Source organism: Pteropus vampyrus, unplaced genomic scaffold, assembly GCF_000151845.1.
Source record: "Pteropus vampyrus isolate Shadow unplaced genomic scaffold, Pvam_2.0 Scaffold75, whole genome shotgun sequence".
NCBI classification, from domain to species: domain Eukaryota; kingdom Metazoa; phylum Chordata; class Mammalia; order Chiroptera; family Pteropodidae; genus Pteropus; species Pteropus vampyrus.
Window position 1 is genome coordinate 3,620,530 of NW_011888856.1, and position 20,753 is coordinate 3,641,282.

The following is a 20,753-nucleotide window of genomic DNA, read 5'->3' on the forward strand; positions in this document are numbered from 1 at the left end:
GAAATTGCTGCTTACATCATTCACATCATGATTTGCTAGTCTTGAAGATCATTTTTAAAACTTCATTGTTTTCTTCTTTAAATGAGTTTCTAAATATTTATGTGATGATTAACAATTTTGGTAAAGCACTAAAATGTTCGTGGGCAAGTATCGAGGGTAGGTCTCCAAGCGCCTCTGGGAGTCTAAGCAAGCTGGGACTGTAACAGGACAAGGAGAACCGGAGGTTGCCCGCTCCCTCTACGGCATTCAGTGTCAAACAGAAAATGCAGTGCGGCCGGCCACACGTGTCTGTGGGCTGCCTAACGGGCCACATGTTGGTAACTCCCAAATGAACGCTTGGAACCAGAATCTGAAGCTTTTTTCCTAGTACAGTGTCTTCCTGCCACAAAGTCTATACAACGGATTCTTTATAGATTTTGATTAGTGCAAAGCAGTTTGCATGAAGGCCATGCCACTTACCTAGAAAGTCCCTGTCACGTACATACATGTTCTGGGTAGGAGTTAACTATGACATATAAATAACTGGAATATTTTTCAAGTCTTTTTTTTTTTTTCTTTTTACAAGATTGCAAATAACTTTTAGCTACATAAAATGAAAATACCAGTAGTGAAGAGGCATTTTACCTGCTTAAGAAAGCGATCAGATGCGCTGCTGTGCTTGGCTAACACACCTGGCAGAGAAGAATTAGCATATTCAAACTGTGGATTGTAGGTATAGTCAGACTTGAAGAATCTCAGTTTTTCTTTCTCCAAGTTGGTGGGCTTTATAGCAGTCAGTATACAAAATTTCTTTCCAGAGGAGTCATCTCCTTTCTCAAAACTTCTAGACAGCTGAGGCTGTGGCTTTGGCTTTGGAAGAGTGGAGAAATGGCATCGCTTGACCTTGTTTTTGGGTTTAGGTGGCAGTACTATGCTGTTCCCTGTAACAGAGATACCAGGTGTAAACTTCACAGGATTTGACCCTGAACTAGTGACAAAGACAGCAGGCTGCCTTTCTAGGCAGTACCAAGGACCAGCGCTCATCACCGGCACTGGGGCTTTCATCTTGCGAAGGTCCTTACTACGAGAAGAGCTAGGAGATTTGCTGGGTTTTCTGCATCTTTTGGAGTATGTGGAGGAAGACTGCTTTTGCGACTGATGCTTTTTCTCCTCTTTACTCTGTAGGAGGACATTGTAACTACTGGTTCCGGTTGTGAAAATGTCCTTCAGGACTCCAGGAGACAAATGTGAAATGCTCCTGTCGTCGTCAATGACCAATGACTCTTCTGCACTTAGAATAGACTTCTTAGCAAGTTCCTGCTCAGGCCAGTGAAGCTTTTCTGTATTAAGAAACAAAATCAAAACAAAAGAAATAACAAAGATACTAGATGAAGCAAAGTGTTTATTACATGAAAAGTATTCTGAAGGTTATGTAAACTTTAAAATTTGTACCAATCTTTAGAAAAGACAATTTAAGAATTAAAAAGATATATTTCTATGTGTATGCGCGCTAAATTATCTATAAAAATCCAAAGCTTCAAACCATTTAGATGATCAAAGTTTAACATAGATATGAGATAATAAACACATAAATAATACTCAACTCTACCAAAGAACGTGGATTTCATAGAAAGAACAGCAAAATCTAAGGCATTTTCAAAGCAAATACAATCTTGAAATTAGAGACAATTTATTTCATTTTTTAAAAAACTGTTTATCCACATATATCTGTTACTCATTCAAGATTAGATATTAGATCCTTTCTATAAGTAGTAATAAGTAACAATAATAATAGCAGCCACCATGATACATTTATATGAGTTTGGGGTTTCACAAAAAATACATGTTATATCACTTAAGCCTCAGGGATGTTAAGCAATTAGCTCAAAGTTAGATGACAAGAAAGTAATAAACAGTAAACCATGATTTGAATGCAGGTGTGTCTGATTAGAGTCCATGTTCGTTCTATGACGTCTGGTCACTCATTCAATTAGCAACAGATACTCAGCATTAAGCCAGCTACATGCACAGCACTGCGCCCTTTCTTCCTCTGCACAGAACACGGCACCCCAGTAAGACATGGTAATGTGAATAATTTATGTACTAAGACAGGCACCAGGACCACATTCTATTCATTTGTTTCTTTCCCACATTTAACATGGTATCTGGTAGACATTCGATAAATGTACGTTGAAGAAACGGATGAATGAATGAATGAATGAATGGCATGACCTTAAACATGCCATTCTGCAGCCATTTTAGATAAATAGGTATTAGCAGTTCTGGGACCATTCTATATGTCCATGAGGAGATCATTGCAGAAGTGGAAAAATAACAGGGAAGCCCCTAAACCAGTGGTTCTCAACCAGAGGCAATTTGGCCCCCACTCCCCCCACCCCGCAGGAACACTGGCAATGTCTGGAGACACTAGGTATTACCAGTAGGGGAGAAGACCTGCTACTGGCACCTTGGGTAGTGGCCAGTGGATGCTAAACATCAGTGGGCAGAGGCCAGGGATGATGCCAAACATCCTGTAATGCATAGGACAGCTTCTGACAACAAAAATATTCATCCTAAAATAGTGCCAACTTAGAGATACCCTGCTCTAAATATAACCTTTTAAAGCTCCAGAGGTTATAAGGTTTAGAGTAAAGAAATAATTCCAGGTCAAAAGTGGATAATAACCAAATACTTGAGGTATTTAAGTCCTCTACTTAACATTTTCTAGGCCAACATGTGAAATTTGAATTCTGTGTCTAAAAGATAACAAAGCAGTATGAACTTGCAGGGGCTAAATAAAATGTCTACTACACATACAAGTTGAGAGGCAGAGGTAGGAGCTAGATTGCACAGGGTCATGTTGAAGGTTGATTACACAAAGAAGCCACTCAATAAATGTTCACGATCAGCCAAAAACAAACAGAACAAACAAAACTTTCATCACAGACTGGCAGGTCCCAGTTCCTCAGGGGTTTCAGACTTAAGGTGCCAACTGATAGTCACAACTGGGCAGGCTGGGCAAACAGAGGCTAAAGAATACCAGGACACAGGCTGCAGCCCAAATGGCCCCGAATATTGTCAGTTTCCCTAAAAGGACACCACAAGTTCAGGACATAAGAAGTGATAACGAAAGGAAGACTGAAATGGACACTAACAGGAAAAGAACCAGAAAACTGAGGTAAGAATAAGGGTATCACGAACCTAGAAAAGCCAGGTAAGGACGAGGCCAGCCAGGAGGTCAAAGGAGGAAATCAGGTTTTCTCGTTTGGTCTTCATAATAAAGAGGAGGAAAGTTACACTAAATTAAAAATTAATTAATAAAACTACTCTGAAGAATTCCTAATACTGATGGTTTATTACATTTATTTTGTGTTGATTTTTTAAAAAATGAATATTCAGTGTAAAAATGCTTTCTTCGGGTCCTAAGTCTCAGTAGTTTTATGACCAAAGAGCTAAGCTCATTGAGTTCTTTTGTCACAAAGCAACAGTGATGTCTAAATTCATAATTTTGTCCCATCTCAAACAACCTATACACTTCAGGATACTTCTTTAAGAAGTCCTAAACCATCTGCCAAAACACTCAAGGAGGAGTGGGGGCTGGGAGAGAGGTGCCAGTGTGTGTATGACAAAACCCCTCTCCCCCAGGAATCTGGGCATTTCAGTTTACCTGTTAATTATCTACCTGAGAGGCTTAGCCTCATCCTTTTTAAGCTCCATCTGCTGATGAGTAAGTTTGGGAGTGCCAAAGGTGTATTTATTTAAGAAACGTCAATCCTGCCAAACCTTGATATGCCATGGAGTTCATAAAGTAGGGCAGATGGTCCTTCAAACACTCATATAAGATGGATGTAAATTTCTCACAGTCACCTTCTTATATTAAAAGTCACTATATAATGTGACATTTTAGCCATCAGCAACTGCTTCACTAGAACCTTGGAGTAAATTAAAAAAATTTGTTGATCAAAAAATCATTCACCCCAACCTGATTACCGAAACAGGAAAAAAACCCCAACTTGATTACCGAAACAGGAAAAAAAGAAAAACATTACATTAAAATTGATGCTCAGTATACTCAGAAGTAGGTGAATATACTGAAATTACAAACACAATGAAAGCTTCATTTGTATCTAGAACAGGAGAGAAAAACACCACAATCCCTGGCTTCCATTCCCAGCTCTCTCAATTACCTCTCTGTAATATTAGCCTAATCACTAAACCCATCAGTGCTCCACGTTCCTCAGCTAAAGGAATGGGGGACAGAGGGGAGCACTGCTCACTAAACTCTGGGTGTTTTGCTAAGAATAGGTGAGGTTTCACAGTAATTATGAGGTCTCTGGCTGAAAGGAAGATTAGATCACCAGAAACAAAGCCTGGTGGAGAATACCATTCTACCATCTGATGGCAATTTTATATGGTTCACTAATACTTATGAAACCTGAGAACCTGCTATAATTTTACACTACAAAACAACAGGTCGCTTGATTACACAGAAGAAAAGGCAAAAACAAAACAAAATAATCTCCCAATAAGATAAACACTTTTATCAAGTAGTTCATCATCACTTAAAACTCCAATGATGTAATCTCTACCAGCAGTAGAAAGGATGACTAAACTGTGGTGTATTCACATAGGATAGTATATTGAGATGAAAAAGGACAAACTGAGGTTGCAAGCAACAATCTAGACGTATCTCACAGACAATACTGAGCAAACTGAAGCCAGAGCAAAAGAGTACATACTGTACAATTCCATCTGTATGTAGTTCAAAAACAGGCAAAACTAACATGGCATTAGAAGTCAGAACAGTGGTTATGTAAGAGGGAGGGATTATAACCTTGGATGAGGTACCAAGGTATTGGGTTCTAGAAATGTTCTATATCCTGTTCTGGGCAGATGTACAAATTCATCAAGCATTTAAGACCTATGTACTTTGCTGAATATAAGTTGCACCTTAATTTTTCAAATGGTCTATAAAAATAAGTATCTCGGAAAACATTTATTGCCCACCGTCTGCATTATAAAAAATAAGCTATTAAATTATATCATCTCTAGATTCAACAGTACCCAATATAGTTACTCGACTGTAAGTAAAAAAAAAAAAAAAAAAAAAAGAGATGGAAAGGTATTGTAATTCAGGAACTGAGAAACTCAACTGTACTTCAAGATTCCTAAAATTCTCCATCCCAGCTAGGAGTACTTACTTAATAGAGTACTCAGTGTTACTATATGGGTAACGACGATTCTTTATAATGTGATGCTGTTGTTTTTTTGGTCAGAAACTAGTGTGTGTGTGTGTGTGTGTGTGTGTGTGTGTATGTGTGTGTTACAGTTAGAAATACATACGGTATTCTATAATGGCAGGAAATGATGATTATGGTAAAAAAAAAGATTAAAAAAAAAGCACTACACACCATCTGAAATAACAGTGAACGTGTCACAGAACAAAATTCCTCATGGCTGTCCATTTAGGATGAAAGCAAAGCTCCGAGCCATGGCATACGAGGTCACTCGTGGACAGGCCACTCTGCCTCTCCGGCCCCGGCCCACACAACGCTCCGCCTTCATCAGTCCACTCTGGCGTCCCTTCATTCTGTCACCCCTCACACTCAACCCTCTCTCTCCGGACACACCTCTCCACACTGAGTCCCGCCCTCCCCTCTCTGTTAGATTAGCTTCTACTCATCCCTGAGCACAAATATCACTTGTTCGGGAAAACTCCCTGGGAGGTTCTCTAAAGCGCTTGTCATGTTGGCAGTTTGACATTGGTTCATACGATGGCCTCCGCAACACTGAAATTCTAAGGCCCATTACGGCAGACGTCTGGGTTTGTTTCCCCTCACTCTTTGCCTTGATTATGAAAGGACGGCTGGAGCAGTAGCCGAGGGAGGAGAATATTGCAGAGGAGAGAAAGGATACAGAATTTGAATGCCTGAAGGTTGAGAAAAAAGTCACACCAGGGCCACATAAACAAAGGAAACAATTTGCAATGTTGAAGACAAGTTTTAATGGCAGGTGCCTACTACTGCTGTAGGACAAATAGGGGCCATGTGCCTAAGTGCACTCATCCTATAAGGCCAAACACTGGCCTTAAGAAAACTTGTCTCCAGTATTTCTGAATACTTTTGTTACAAAGGAGCTTCATTTCCAGATGACTCGTTAATCACTTCTTATACCACAGACCAAATACGGGCACTAGAAAATCATAAATTAACATAATCTTATATGGCTTCTTAGAAAATTTTGCTACTCATCGAATGAACTATATTATCTTCTTCTCTATTTTGAAAACAATGATTTTATAACTAAGTAAAAATGATCTTTCCAAGCAAAAATTTACAGACTTGCCTATGACAAAACTTCAAAAATACCTTAAATAAACTGTCAGATAAGGTACCACTGAGGTTAAATGGGACCTTCGTGTTGAATTTTGTGGCTTAAATCCTTATATAGTCATTTTAACAGTGCTGTGACTTTCCTAGTAGTTGAGAACATGGGCCTGGGAGTCTTGGCTATTCATCAACAGCTGTGACCTTGACCAAGTTACTGAACTTCTTTGTGATGTAATATCCTTATCTGTAAAATGGGATAACAAACTAAATTCATCATAGTTTTGGAGCAAAGAACAAAAAAGTTAATGTATGTTAAGTGCTGAGAACAGTCCTCGCTTCTAGCAAGCAGCCTGTGTTCAGGATCCGTTATCATTACTATATGCGACATTATATTCAGCTCCAATAGAAACGCCCCATGGGATAATATTTATGCGAAAGTTTAGAATGATTAGAATTTGGATTTCAATGTAAATTTAACATGAAGTAATTAATTCTTCATTCTAGAACCAATATTTTAGTGGCTTTACTATAATAAACTAACTCCTTTAAAAAGCTATGAAAAGGCACAGAAACCTTTTCTGATTTGATTTCATTTTAAACAGCATATATATAATAAACACCTTTCTTATTTTATTTTAATCTTTCAATCAGCAGTTCTACCAGGATGTTATATTTAGATTACATTCATTCGTGACTAATAAGTCAAAGTGGGTAAGGTATTACATAGGAAGTGATTTCAGAAACAGTTAATTGCTTCAGTCCTTAAGTAAAAAACAATCTGCTCTATATTTATAGCTATTTTAAAGCTGAAAAAAAACCCCAACAATGCATTTCCATAGATACCCTCACCATAAATAGCCAAGTTCTTCTGCTAACCAAAACAACACAGACGTCTTAGATACCAACAAATAGTGAGGGGACAGCAAGAGAAAAGGGGGCATGTTTTCAGCTAAATTCTCTTCATAGAGTTTCTGGCCATTTATATTGGGCTTTCTGATATGGCAAAGGAATGCTGGGCATAGGGTTCTAGAATTATCATTTTAACAAGTCAAGTATTATATAAAAGAAATGGAGAAACTATTTTGAAAAACAACCTGGTGAATTATTTTGAAAGAGGTTTCAAATTTGAGGCTTGAACTGTTCCAAAAGGCTATATGAATTTGTACAGAAATTCACTGCCGACTTATCTATCTCAAGGTATTTAACGTGCAGGTAGATTAATATATGGATATCCATTAAATTATGAGAAAGAAGTTGAGGCAAGAGGTGTGTGTCTACTATTTTATAAAGAATCTTTCTTCAAATTTCCAAATCTGTATATCTAAAAACAGGAGATCCACTTTATATTGCTGACTAGCTGGTCAGAATATCCACTTTCTAATACTATCATAATCGCATTCTCTCTCTACAATGATTGTTATGCTTTGGGGATATTATTTAATTGGTTTTACTTCTAAATCATTATCTAATAACCTTCACTTGGACGGGCTCTAACTATATAAGGCAGTGGTTCTTAAATGTGGTGGAATTTGCTCCTTCAGGGGCATTTTTGGTTGTCACAACTGGGGGTAAGGAGAGTGTTGCTACTGGCATCTGGTGGATAGAGATCATGGATGCTGCTAAATATTCTACAATGCAAAGGACAGTCCCCACAACAAACACTTATCTACTAAGTTAATGATAACAGTGCCAAGTCTGAGAGACCTGCTCCAAGACACATGGAAGGTATGGTATTTTTTAGTAACTTCCAACATTTCCATTGTATTTTAAGATGAAAGACTAACATCCACATCGAATCACATTTTAAAAAATCTAATGACAATTTATGTTGCCCTTTAGATCTTAGATGCTGTTAACTATCTATGCTTCCTCAACATAAATAACAATGGGATCAATCACAGCAATGTCATGATTGCATAAAATCAGCTCCACAGTTTATAATATGGAACATGAAATAAAACAATAAAATTAAAGCCATAATATTTTCACTGGAAAGGAATTTAGTTTTACCATTAAAAATTTCACAGAAAAATGGTCTATCAGGTACTGCAACGCCTTAGGGTAAAAAGAACTCTAGACTTATTTTGACACTAGTTTTAGAATCGGGCCTATCCTTTTATTTATTTATTTATTTATTTTTATTTACTTTTTTCAGGGGAGAGCGCCAACGCAGTCCCCCACTACCACAAATTATGCAGTCAAGTTTCCCACATTTGGAGAAATCGCAGCGGTCAGCACATCTGGAGTATCAAGGATAAGCCTCGCCCTGGGAAAACCACCTACGTGATCAAGGTATCTCTCCTGCCAGGTTAAGTTAGGCATTTCCTTTTACTCTGTTCTTCGTTGTTCTTTGTCATAATACTGGACTACTACGACTGTCTTGCAGAAATATTATATAGAATGAAATGCCAGGAATGCAATCTAGAAAATTATTCTACTATTATGTCAGATAACTTTTAAATGGTTAACATCCATAGTTATTTTTCAAACTAATAAGGAAAAGTAAACTTTCTGATCTAGGGTCCGAACACCCATTTTTTACTATAATGCATACTATAAAGCGACCTATTAATAATACCAACTCAAAATGTTCTCCCTGATTTAAGAATAAAAGCACGCATAGAAATAAGCAGCATAAACGCTGATATACAGCCATGCGTTCTTTCGGTTAGCTCTGATTTTCCTAAACATTCTAGAAAAGGGGACCCCAGTACAAATAATGCCGAATTACATACCTACCATGCTTTGAAACAGGACTGAACGATATGTATTTGGACGGTACATTTGTAGGGCCAGTAATCTATTACAACTTACTTCTCTAGACTCCACAACTCATGCTTACTAAATGACAAAAGGAAACGGGCCGTTTTCTCTCCCGCAGCACATTTCCCTGAGCCCCGCAGCACGCCCCGCACCGTTCCGGGCGCCGGGTCGAGCGCCCGCGCCGCGCCGCGCCCGCATCTCCGTTACCTCGGCCTCGGGGCTGTCGAGGCCACGACCCGCCCCACGCGCGCAGCCAACGGCCGGGCGGACCCCGGTCGCCCCTCCAGCCCGGGCGCCCGCTCTGCCCCGCACTCACCCGTCACGCGAATGGACTCCAGCATCGTCCAGCCGAGACCGCGGACGGTGGGCACCGCGCGCGCGGGGCAGGGGGGAGAGCCGGGCGGGCAGCCTCTAGCCTCGGGCCGGGCCTCAGAATCGAGGTCGCAGGGCGGGCGGCTCTCGGCGACCCGGGGCGGGACAAGGCGGAGAAGGGCCGCCAGAGACGCGCAGACGAGGGCCGAGGGCTGCGCTTGCTCGGGCCCGCGAGTGCTGGCAGGTGCACACCCGGCCCTCCCGCGGGCAGCCGCGTTTCGAACCGGTCGCTGTGACGTTACCGCTCCCCCGTTGCTAGGAAACGCTCTCCGCGTCCGCATGCGCCGCGCTCCACAGAGCCCGTGCGCCGCTCCGGGCGCCCGCGCGTCGGCGGCCAGGTGCGTAGGGCAGAAGCGGGACTACAACTCCCGGCGTGCACAGCGCAGGCGCGCGCCTCGGGGGCTGCCGGGCTGAACCCCGGAACACACGCCCGGCCGGGCCAGTGAGCTGCGCGCGCTTTGGCTGGTCGTCTGCACAGATGTTTGCGCACCGCTCCGCAGGGATTCACGGCTGTAGCTTCCCAAGAGAGCGGTGACGTAACCTGAAGTTCAGCCTCAGCTGCGAACTGCGAAGCCAGCCAGTCTCCTCCGCCGTTTTAGTTCATTTAAAAGGTGCGGAAACGCTTAAACAACCTTAGGGTGAGCTGGTAACGAGCTCTATCGTTGAGGAAGCTCAAATACATTTACTATTTAATTACCACAGCATAATGCCCTTAATAATAAAATACAAATTGTAAAATACGATTGTGCAACTGATAGAGTTCAATGTTGTTTTTCCGTTTATTATTCCGTGGGAAATGTAGAGGCTATGCCATTCAGTTTTGGAGAGTCCTATGTGCAAGGTTCTGACACAGGCCTTGACGACTAAGGGAAATAAATCTCATGCAGTTTACAGTCTAGAAGGAGTTCAGAAGGCGGTGTTGATACTGTCGTTTTCAGAGCCACGTTTTCGCTTTACCCTTCCTCAAGTGGCAACAGGACACAAATAGTTGGGATGTGTTTTCGGACTCGGGAACAAAAAGTTATGTCAGCAATATCATCAATTAGAAGGGAACAGTGGAAATTTAACTACCACAAATACTGGATAACCCCACATCCTATTCTGTAAGAAAATCCTGGGAATATTATCTTCAAAATATATCCAGAATCCAGCCACTTCTAACTTTCACCACTGTCCCCATTCTGGTTCACCCTACCACCATCTTTTGTTTGTATTATAGCTAGAGCCTCCTAAGTGAGCTCTATATTTCCACCTTGCCCTCTTCACATTCTCAAAACTCAGCTTGGGCAGCGTGATCCTGTTAAACAGTCAAATAATATCACTCCTCTGAGGAAAAAACAAACAAACAAAACAACACTTAAGTGGATTCCTTTCTTACCTATGAGGTCCTTTGTGACCTAGCCTCCTGTCATCTCTGATCTCATCTCCCGTGGCCCTTCCCTCCTTGGTCTCCTCCAAACATACTGATCCCCTTGACACTCCTCAACTATGCCGAGCACGATTTCCCCTCCTGGCCTTTGCAAGCTGGGATTTCCCGTCTGGAACACTCTTCCCGACTGGACCGGCTCCTTCATTTCTTTCAGGACTTAATCCAAACGCCACTTCTCAGTGAGGCCCTTCCTGGCCACTCACTTTAAAATTGCACTCCTTTCTCAGAGTCCCTACCCCCCTTCTCTGCTTTACTTTTTTTCCTTAATATTTTCTAATTTATTATATATTTTACTGATTTGTCTTCTTGTCTGTCTCCATCCCTAGAATAAAATTTCTACAAGTTCAGTGATTTCTGTTTGTTCATTGCTATGTTCCCAGCATCTAGAATACTGCCTGGCACACAGTAGGTGCTCAATAAATTATTTGTAAGTTAATGAACAAGTAGACGATAGAAAGTATGCATTTTCGATGATAACTCAGAGAAAATAGAATGATACAAAATGGGCATGTAGATAAAAAAAATCTTCAGGTTAAAGCATTTGATATAGTACTGGGCAATGAATGCTTTGCATTCATAAGAGCACTTGCAACATATGTCCTAAGGAAAAAGGCTATAAATGAACCTTACATACCTAGCTTCCTTGTATGCCTTCTTTAGTTTCCCTATATACCTAAAACTCTGAAACCCGCTTTTCAGGTTTGCTATGAATGCATCTATTACTCCTCCAATTTCTAGTTTTTAAAGTCACTATTTCTCAAAAAAAAAAAAAAATTCTAAAAGATTTTTCCGAGTCATATATCAGCAGCTATGTAAACAATTTACTCTGAATGCTTTTACTAAAGTGTGCTTAACCAGATTGTCCATTTTCATTATATTTTGAAGAAAACAAGATGTATTATTTTATTCTTTCCATGGGTATTTATTTATATACAAAATAGCTTAGTACTTTTAGCATACATAAAAGACACTATACTTCAAGAAACTTATTGACTAGTAGGGAAGGTTTTAAACACACACACACATGTTCAAAAACACACAAGTGCACTAAAGGTTTACCTCCCTCTTCAACATTTTATTAAACTTAAGAATTCCAAAAATAATCTGATGTCCCTGTAGTTAACCCACCTAGAATATTATTTCATTCTTTACTTTCAAAATTATTTTTATGTTCACTCTACCAATATTTTCTTGTGGATCACTCTGATTTTCAAATATCTTTACTGATAAGTATTATCTAAAGTTGCACATCAATTTAATCCAAGCATTTTTAAAAGATATTATTCATGTGTTATTAGGCGCTGAAGTACTCTTGCTAAGAAATCTGTGAATACAAAGAGTCTAATTTCAGACAAAACTAGTACTGTTACCAGCTCCTTTTATCATCCCCGCCTATGCAATTATTCATCCTCATCAGGCTTTGTGCATCTGCTTTGTTGATTATTGATTCGTGCTGTGCCTGCTTAGTATTTCCACTGGGTACAGCATCTGCAGCTGTCCATTTGGCTGCTTTTGAGTCAACATTGTTTTTACATATTGGCCAGAACAATGAACAATTCCATCTGTCTGAGAAATTTTTCTGTATACCTGTTTCTATATAAACCATTACTACTGAGACAAAAGAAGGAATGGGATTATTAGTTACTACTCCACTTCCAAAATAAAGTTGAAAACGTATTAAAACTAACTTTACTAATTTATGTGTATTTATAACGACATACCTTTTCTCCTTTCTAAAGTTTTGCGAAACTTAAGTTTTCTAAAAATAGCCAAGACTGCTGTGGCAGTCACCCCACTTCAGCATGACAGTTTACCTTTATGGTCATTTTTACGTGCATTACCTACATTACATTGTGGGTCATTTTGATATCTAAATATTAAATCTCAGATTCAAAAGTCATAGGAAAATAGGAATTTTAATAGAAATATTGTTCTTTTTGTGTGGTGAGATTTTCGTTATGAATAAAGAACTTTATCATCAGTAACTTCTTTTTTTATCAGTAACTTTTGTTTACTTAACTCATACATTAATCTATTTCACGTACATGCTACATGGCAAAGTATTCATAGCTGATGGAGTTTTGGGATAAAAAAAAGTCAATCCAAACGTCTCTGTAATAAAAGAGGATTTTTTTTTTAGAAAAAAGATCAACATCCTCCTTTTTAAAGATTTAGAACACACTTTGATCATTTACTTTCAATGGCGAAGGCTGCTCATAGGTATCGTTAGTGCTGGTGGAAAGACAAATAACTATAATATTTCACTTTCTACAGCAAGGGTTTATTTTGTTGAGAACAGGTGAAGCATATATGATGCTTGAAACTAAGAAAAAGTTTAACTTCTTAAGGAGAAGTTATCTTGGTAACTAAAAAAGAATTAGAACAGTAAAATATTTATTTACTTTTAAATTTCAGATGAGAGCTTAAAAGAATGGGGGGAAGAGAAGCTTCCAGAAAATATTTTGACTTTCCTTCTTGTGCTATTGGAAGCAGTTTTTAACATTCTGGGTTATTGGAAATACATGAATCGAGGAAAGTTAACCTGCAGCTGCTGCTAGAAAAAGGACAGAGCAGCTCCAGCTGCAAGATGCCAGACTCTAACGAGCATTAATAGACGGCTCTGGGCAAGCTGAAAACGATGCTCCTTGACTTACAAAAGAAAAAAAAAAAAAATTCCAGGGAATAGTTGGTTCCGTGGCTTTAAAAAAAAAAATTTTTTTTTTCAGTGAAGCTTGGAGAACTTTTAGGATGTCTGTACTGAAAGAATGGAATGTTTTCGGTATGTCTTTTCCAGGAGAATGAAAAGCATTAAGGGGAAGCCCAATAAAGGATGCTTTATAAAGCCGCCTCTGCTTTTTCACTTCTATGAATGTGGCCAGAACAGCACAAAAATCCTGGGAAACACTGAGTTTTTTAATAGGATGTTTTGTTGTAAATGAGTGGGGGAGGATGAATATTTTTCTGATGCCCCTTTACTCCTAAATACTTCATAGCATGTACATAGAATAAAGCAAATTTAACATATTGGGAATCTGGTTGAAGGGCATCCTGGAATTCTTTGTTCTACTTTTTCTCTTGCTGTATGTGCATATAATTTTTACAACTTTTCTTTAAGTTTTAAATCATATTAAAGTGGTGCCAATTGAGTACTAAGGTAGAAAATGACCTCCCTGTGGACTAGGTGGGTAATCTTATAAGACATGTTATTCAGCTGGACTCATATTTAGATATCCAAAGGTGTTGGTAGCCCACTCTGGCAGTGGGGTCGGGTGAGAAAGCCACAGACGCAGCAGAGAAGGGTAGGGGCAGGGAATAGCAATTGACCAAGTTCTGTCCTTGGAACACTTTCCTTGGCATGGAACACTAAGCAAAGTGGGTCATAAAGTCATCTGCAGAGAGAGAGAAGGGGTGGAATGGGAAGTCGATAGAGAATCTGATAGGGATTTAAGCAGATAAGAATGCAAGGATTCTAAACAACATTCAAGGGCCATTTTGAGGGGGATAAATTTGAAATGGAATTGGCTCAATGCTCGCAGCAAGCCAAGAAAAACAACACGTAGGTTAGGGATTGGCTAGTTAAACTCAGCAAGCTGGACAAGGGACCAAGGAGAATGGTAGTGAGATAGATTCCCTCAGGGTCTGGCTGGGTAGGGAGCAAGTGAGGCAGAAAGGAGGCTGGGCAGTGTCCGGAAAGGGCCAGTGACAGGTTCTGCAATACTCAGATTAGTCACAATCTTCTTATTTTCTTATCTACTATTTTAAGTGGCTGAATTAGGTGATCCCTGCAGCTCTTAATTTTTTTTAAAAAAACTCCCTTTTCTCTTGGCCTTTTTAGAATAGAAAGAACTACTCAGCACGTGGCCTCACGAAAAGGAAAAGGTGAGAAGTTAGGGCTAATGCGTGGCATGGCTTCAGGGCAGGAACTACAACGATTTTAATTCAACCAAATTTGGGAAAGGAGAATAGTCTGAAGATTAGGGTTAGTGGCGTGCAGGTTTAGTACAAGTGAGCGGCAGTGGACAAGAGATAAGAATCTGAGATTACAATCAGGAGGCCAGGTTTGGGGTTTGAAATCTGGGTGATGGAGCACTTCCAAGTGTTGATTAGTGTCCAAGTGTGGCTACACATTTGGCGATGACAGGAAGAGGTCAGTGCAGTTGGAAGGTTTCAGGCATGGCGAGGTCAGGGTGTAGGAGACTGGTCACTGAGAATTCATCGGCAAACCTATTTTGAGGGCCTATTGCATGCCAGGAATACATCATTCTGAGGAAGACTGGGATAGTGTCTATCACACTGTGAGAAGCAGGGAGAGGAGAATGAAACTGAATGTCATGAACACCAAAATTTGGAAGGGTTAATGAGAAGGCAGAAGAACCAGGTCTGAAAGAGGAGAAACTTTTGAAGTGTTTGGAAAATAAAGACGTTCATGACAGACATGACAGACATCAGTGGAGTACAACGAAAGTTCTCGTATCAAATTTAAGATTTTATTTTTGATGCTCAATAAAGAGAATCTGATGTTTGAGAAACACTTGCTTCTGCTATTTTGTAATATTTAAGAGCTACTTTAATATAGGGCCACTAAAAAATTTAAATATAGGTTCTGTGAATACAGCTTTAAGAAATCTACACATGGAAAAGTAATCAGTATACGAATTACAATGTGATAAGTACATAAAAGAATTCTTCCTCTTTATGAAAGGATTTACTGTGGCCCTTTAAATATGAATTCCCTTAATTTACTTATCAACTACTTGAGAAAGTAAAAAGGAGATTAAAGCTGCATAAAATTTCGATTAGTCTTTGAATAAAGGAAATATGCCTGTAGTTGCGTTGGTTTTGGAAACAGTATGTTCAGAAAAGCACAATCTGTTTTCCCTCACTTTGGAAGATGAAACTTTAATTCATTGATTAAATTAGAAAAGAAATCTGATGCTAAGGACCATGAATTGCAGAGATTGTAATAAAATAGTCCTTTTCGGTGACATGTATCTAACATCCTTTGACAGTTCTTATTTCTTCATTATAATAAATGCATAAAAGAAGTGGCCCTTTAGCCAGATAACTTGTGGTTGAGAACTCGACTTTAATCCTTTTTGGCACTGTCTTCTTGTTAGATCTTGGCCATTTCACTCTGTAAAAATAAGAATATTTATATCATTGTATTATTTTGTGAATAAAATGAGAATATGTGTGAATCTATTTTAAAACATTAACTGTAAACATATGAGATTTGGAGTGTCTTTATTACAGTAATGCTTTCAAATTTTGTGTGTTTTAGACCTCCATCAATTTTATCTGAGAAAGACGTGATTACTATTTCCTTCGTTGAAAAAGGATCAAATACTCGTTTATTACGGCCACCTTTAATCTCTAGTTATATCTGCTTCTCAGCCTTGATTCTATTCATAAATTACTGTAATAAATTGTGGTCTTTACCTAAATAATTTGGGAGTTTGTGGTTTTTATTTAAATAACCAGGGAAGATACTTTTGGTGACTTTTAGAATATTAACATCATTTAGGTCAAACTGCATAGCCTAAGTGCTAGTGATCATGCGAATATAGCATACCCTTATGCTCTTTCCTAATAATAATTTAAAAGTTTCATTTTAAAAAAGCAATTCCAAGAGAAAAACATGGTTGCTATTTATTTAGCACTGTAGATATAGCTCAAGGGCGCATTTACATCACCATTGTGTTTTTGGTGATCAAAATAAATAAATTAACAAATGTCAAGAGTAGAAACAGTCTAGGATTGGATGGAACTTAAGCAGATCTGGTTCAAATTATTAGGTGATGGTCTTAGGCCAATCATTTAGCCTCTTTGTATCTCAGTTTCCCCATCTCTAAAACAGGAATAATAGCTGCCTTACATTCACTCATTCATTCATTCATTCATTCAACAAATATCTATTGAACTCATGTGCCCAGAAGGTGCTGAGTTACAGGTATAAAAAGACAAGTCCCTGCCATTCCATAGTCTATACTCTAATAGGAAAGATAGATAATAAAAACAGACATAACTAAAATAATTCCATATAAGTGGTAAATGCAATAAAGAAAATATATCAGAGTAACAGGATGAAAAGTGATAGAAGGACAGAGAGGGGTGTGGCCACCCAATCAGAGAAATCTTTGAAGAGGTAGCAAATCTGAGCTTAGACCCATCTAATGAGGATACAGACATGGCAGATCTAGAGGAGGAGAGTCCAAGCAGTGGAAAGTTTTTGAGATAGGAAGGAATTTAGCATTTTTTATGACAAAAAAAAAAAAAAAGGCCTAGGCCTATGAGGCTGGAGCCTAGTGAAAAACAAAGGGAGAGTATTACGATATTCAGAGGACATTGGGAAAGACAGGAGGGGTCCAGATCATATAGGGCCTTGTAGATATGATAGAGAATTTGGATATTATTTAATTGCAATGGAAGACATAAACTGGCTCTAAACAAGGAATGGACACTGCATAATTTACATTTTAAAAAGATCCCTTTCTCAGTAATTTAATAAATAAATTATTAAAACTAATGAGATAGTTTATAGGTTCACAATAATCAATTATGTTCTTATATACCAGTAATAAATCGTTTTAAAACATAATTAAAAAGATACATTTATAAAAGTAACAATGAAAACAAAAAAGATACATAAGAATTAAAGAGTTTAAAGATCTATATGAAAGTACAGTATAAACATTTTTGGAAGATATTAAAGTAGGCCTAAATTAATGAAGATATACCATGTTCATGAATGGAAAGTCTCGGTGTCACGAGTTGTCAATTTTCTCCAAATGATGTGACAAATTCAATATAATTTCAATTAAAATCTCGAGAGGATTTTTTTCCATTATGGAGCTTGACAATCTAATTCTAAAATTTATCTGGAAGGACAAGGGGGCAAAATCAGCCAAGCCAATTTTTAATTTTCCCTATCATATATCAACATATAATTATGACTATTTGATTATTAGAAGAGGAATAGATAAATGCACCAGTCGAATAGAATAAATGGCTCCAAAATGCACCAGTCGAATAGAATAAATGGCTCCAAAATAGACCTACACATACATGAAGAGTTGATATATTACAAAAGTGGCATTTCAGGTCAGTGGGGAAAGGATGGACAGTTAAATAACTGCTGCTAAGACATTTGGTTATCCACATAGAAAACAAAATCAATCCAGATAATTTAAAGACAATACCCATACTTTAAAATATTTAGAAGACAATACGGGAAAACACCTTTAAAACCTCAGTGCAAGGAAGGATTTCTTGAGACATAAAAAGCAGAAACCTTAAAGGAAAATACACGTATATTTAATTACATAAATATTAAACATTTCTGTACATACAAGATATCCTAAAGCAAGACAAACTATAAACTAGGAAAAGATATTTGCAAGCCCCCAAACCAAAAAAAGGGTTATTTTCCCAGAAAATAGTAAGCAAACAAAAAGTCTAGGAAACAGTAAGAAAAAGACAAATAACTGCATGGAAAAATGGGCGAAGTATATGAAGTTGGAATTCACAGAAAAGGAAAAACTGAAAGGCCAATAAACACATGAAATAATGTTCACTTTTATGAGCAACAGGAAAAATGTACATGAACAAGAATGGCAAAATCCAGAAACTATCCAAGAAATCGGGAGGCACTGGAGTAGCAGACATGTTCATATACTGCTGAATGGAGTATAAATTATTACAATCATTTTAAAGAGCAATTTATTTTTACTATCTGGCAAAAACATTGAAATACATTTATTGAAATGACCCTCTAGGTATATTACTTTAGAGAAAGTTGTATAAAGGAGACATGAAATCATTCATGGCATCATAGGATCTTTGGAAAGAACTGGAAATGAGCTAAATGTCCATTAATGGATACATAATTTACAAGTATCTTTATACAATAGAATACAACAGTGAAAATGAATGAAATGCAGCTATAGCTACTAGTGAGGATGAATCATAAAGAGAATATTGAGCAAAATAATTGCAGATACATACAGAGAAAATAAAATTTATGTAAAACACTGTATATTGTTATGGATATATAAGTAGATGTAATAAAAGTACACATGTCATGGAACGATAAACATGAAAATCAGGACAGTTTTACTCCTGGGAGTGGAAGGTGAATGGGATTAAGGAGAGACACACAGGAGACTTCAATAATAAAATTACATATATTTTTGAGGGGGGGTGGGTTACATGGTTGTTTTATTTACTACATTTTTTTGTAAACTGGAAATGTTTTATAACACAACTTTTAAAAGAAGAAAAGTAATTCTAGCTTATAGAATAGAAATAAAGAGACACAGTAGGAGACAACTGCAGTACTCCTGGAGAGCAGAGTATCTGGCACAGTTTCTGGCACATAGTAGGTGTTTGTAGCTATTCCTGTGCTGGTTGCTATCACCATCATCATCAGTGTAAAGACTAAAATCATGGGGGAACTGTCTATGTCTTATCTCTTTCCGTCTTGACTAGAATCTAGTTATAAAGAATCTAACTCTCACAGAAGCCAAAGCCAGAAGGTACAAGGCTACATAAATTTCTAATGACTCATTTTTCAATGTTGTTTAAAGCACACACCCTCTCCCACCAATATACACATCCTTTTCCTGTCTAGCACTTGGAAAAGACTCAAGCATCTTTTCTCGTTGGTTCATAAGTAGCATATTTTGAATTAAATTTAATAGCTTGATACACCAAATACTTGCATAGCGCCTTATTTCTTATTACAGAATGCTTTGAGATCTGTCTCAGTGTTTCATCTGATCCTCCTAACGACTCTGTGGATGGCGAGGCTGTTGATTATTTCTCTTTTAGTAAACTAAAACCCAAAGAGGCTAAATCAGAGATTTTTAACCTCGTGACCATGAACTTCATGAAATCCTATGTTAAATAGTTTATGACTGAATGGGCATATTTTTAGATAGAGGGTCAGCTTTATTTTCAAAGGCGTTCATAACTCCTCAAACAGGTTTAAAAAATAGTGGGTTACATGATTTGCCTAAAGGTCACGGGGTCCTGGGGCAACCGAAACCCCAAGCAATTTCTTCCAAACCCACACTCAGAATTCTTTTCATTACAACCTAAAGCATCAAAATTCCAATTAGAGATATCGTTGGTGAAATACTTTCTGTAATGTTTACCGACTGCTAAGATGGAACCGTTATTAAATATACTGCAACATCTTACCTGGGAGGAAAATTGTGAGTTTGTTGAGCTGTTGGGCAGTCACTCTCTAAACGGTTTTACTTTTCAGGCGAACAAGTACAGAGAATGGGATTTTCATTTCTTCTGGACCTGTTACCTAAGGTCTCAGGGTCTCCCTTCTCTCAGATGTAAAAAGGATTAAAGTGGATCACTTTTCAAATCTTTCCAGCTCTATCGTTGTTTGCAGTTGAATAGGATTTAAAATAGGAAGCACGACAGGAATTTTGGGTATAAACTCTTCACAACGTCTGTTGATGCTGGCCTTATTTTCCCAAGGAGAAAGCCTCCAGCGCCTAAGGCAGGTTACTGGTCATTAGCCCCCAGTGTCTGGGGACTTGCCAAACCGGCCTCTTATGATAAGGACCAAACCTGCAGTCCCCCTTAGGGTGGAGTAAAGGGAGGGGGGACGAATAATGCTACAGCTGACAAGGGGCTAGTGCAATTTCAAACACAGGGCTCTCTCAATCCTATCCCCGGGAAGGGAGCGCGGGGTGCCCGGCACCGCCCTGGCGAGGGGATCGGCTTACACCGGGTGGGGAGACGCAGGATTGGGTGGGGCTTCGGGCCGCAAGCACCTCGCCTCCCGCCAGGTCCCAGGCGAGGCGGTGGCCTAGAGGAGGAGGCGGGGCCGCCCGTGGGAACCTCCCGGCCCGGCCAGGACG

General features: G+C 38.7%; 1 protein-coding gene and 1 non-coding gene across 9 annotated transcripts in view; both read right to left on the bottom strand.

The window, feature by feature from the left end:
* KIAA0895 (KIAA0895 ortholog) overlaps window positions 1–20,750 on the bottom strand; it is a 45,940-nt gene extending 25,190 nt beyond the window's left edge. For 2 of the 8 annotated variants that reach the window (XM_011362488.2, XM_011362490.2), the window contains exons 1-2: window positions 9,388–9,778; window positions 625–1,319 (exon numbers count right to left, since the gene is read on the bottom strand). In XM_011362488.2, the coding sequence (XP_011360790.2) occupies window positions 625–1,319; window positions 9,388–9,724 (1,032 nt within the window). In that variant the 5' untranslated portion in view covers window positions 9,725–9,778. Of the gene's footprint in view, window positions 1–459; window positions 582–624; window positions 1,320–9,387; window positions 9,779–15,938; window positions 16,007–20,073 lie in introns of those variants that run through there. The other 6 variants (XM_011362489.2, XM_023532033.1, XM_011362492.2 and 3 more) reach the window with 6 other exon arrangements.
* Window positions 8,461–8,625, bottom strand: LOC111741252. The gene has a single exon (XR_002780942.1). It is a non-coding gene; the product is annotated as a U1 spliceosomal RNA (small nuclear RNA).
* Window positions 20,751–20,753: the final 3 nt, after the last annotated feature.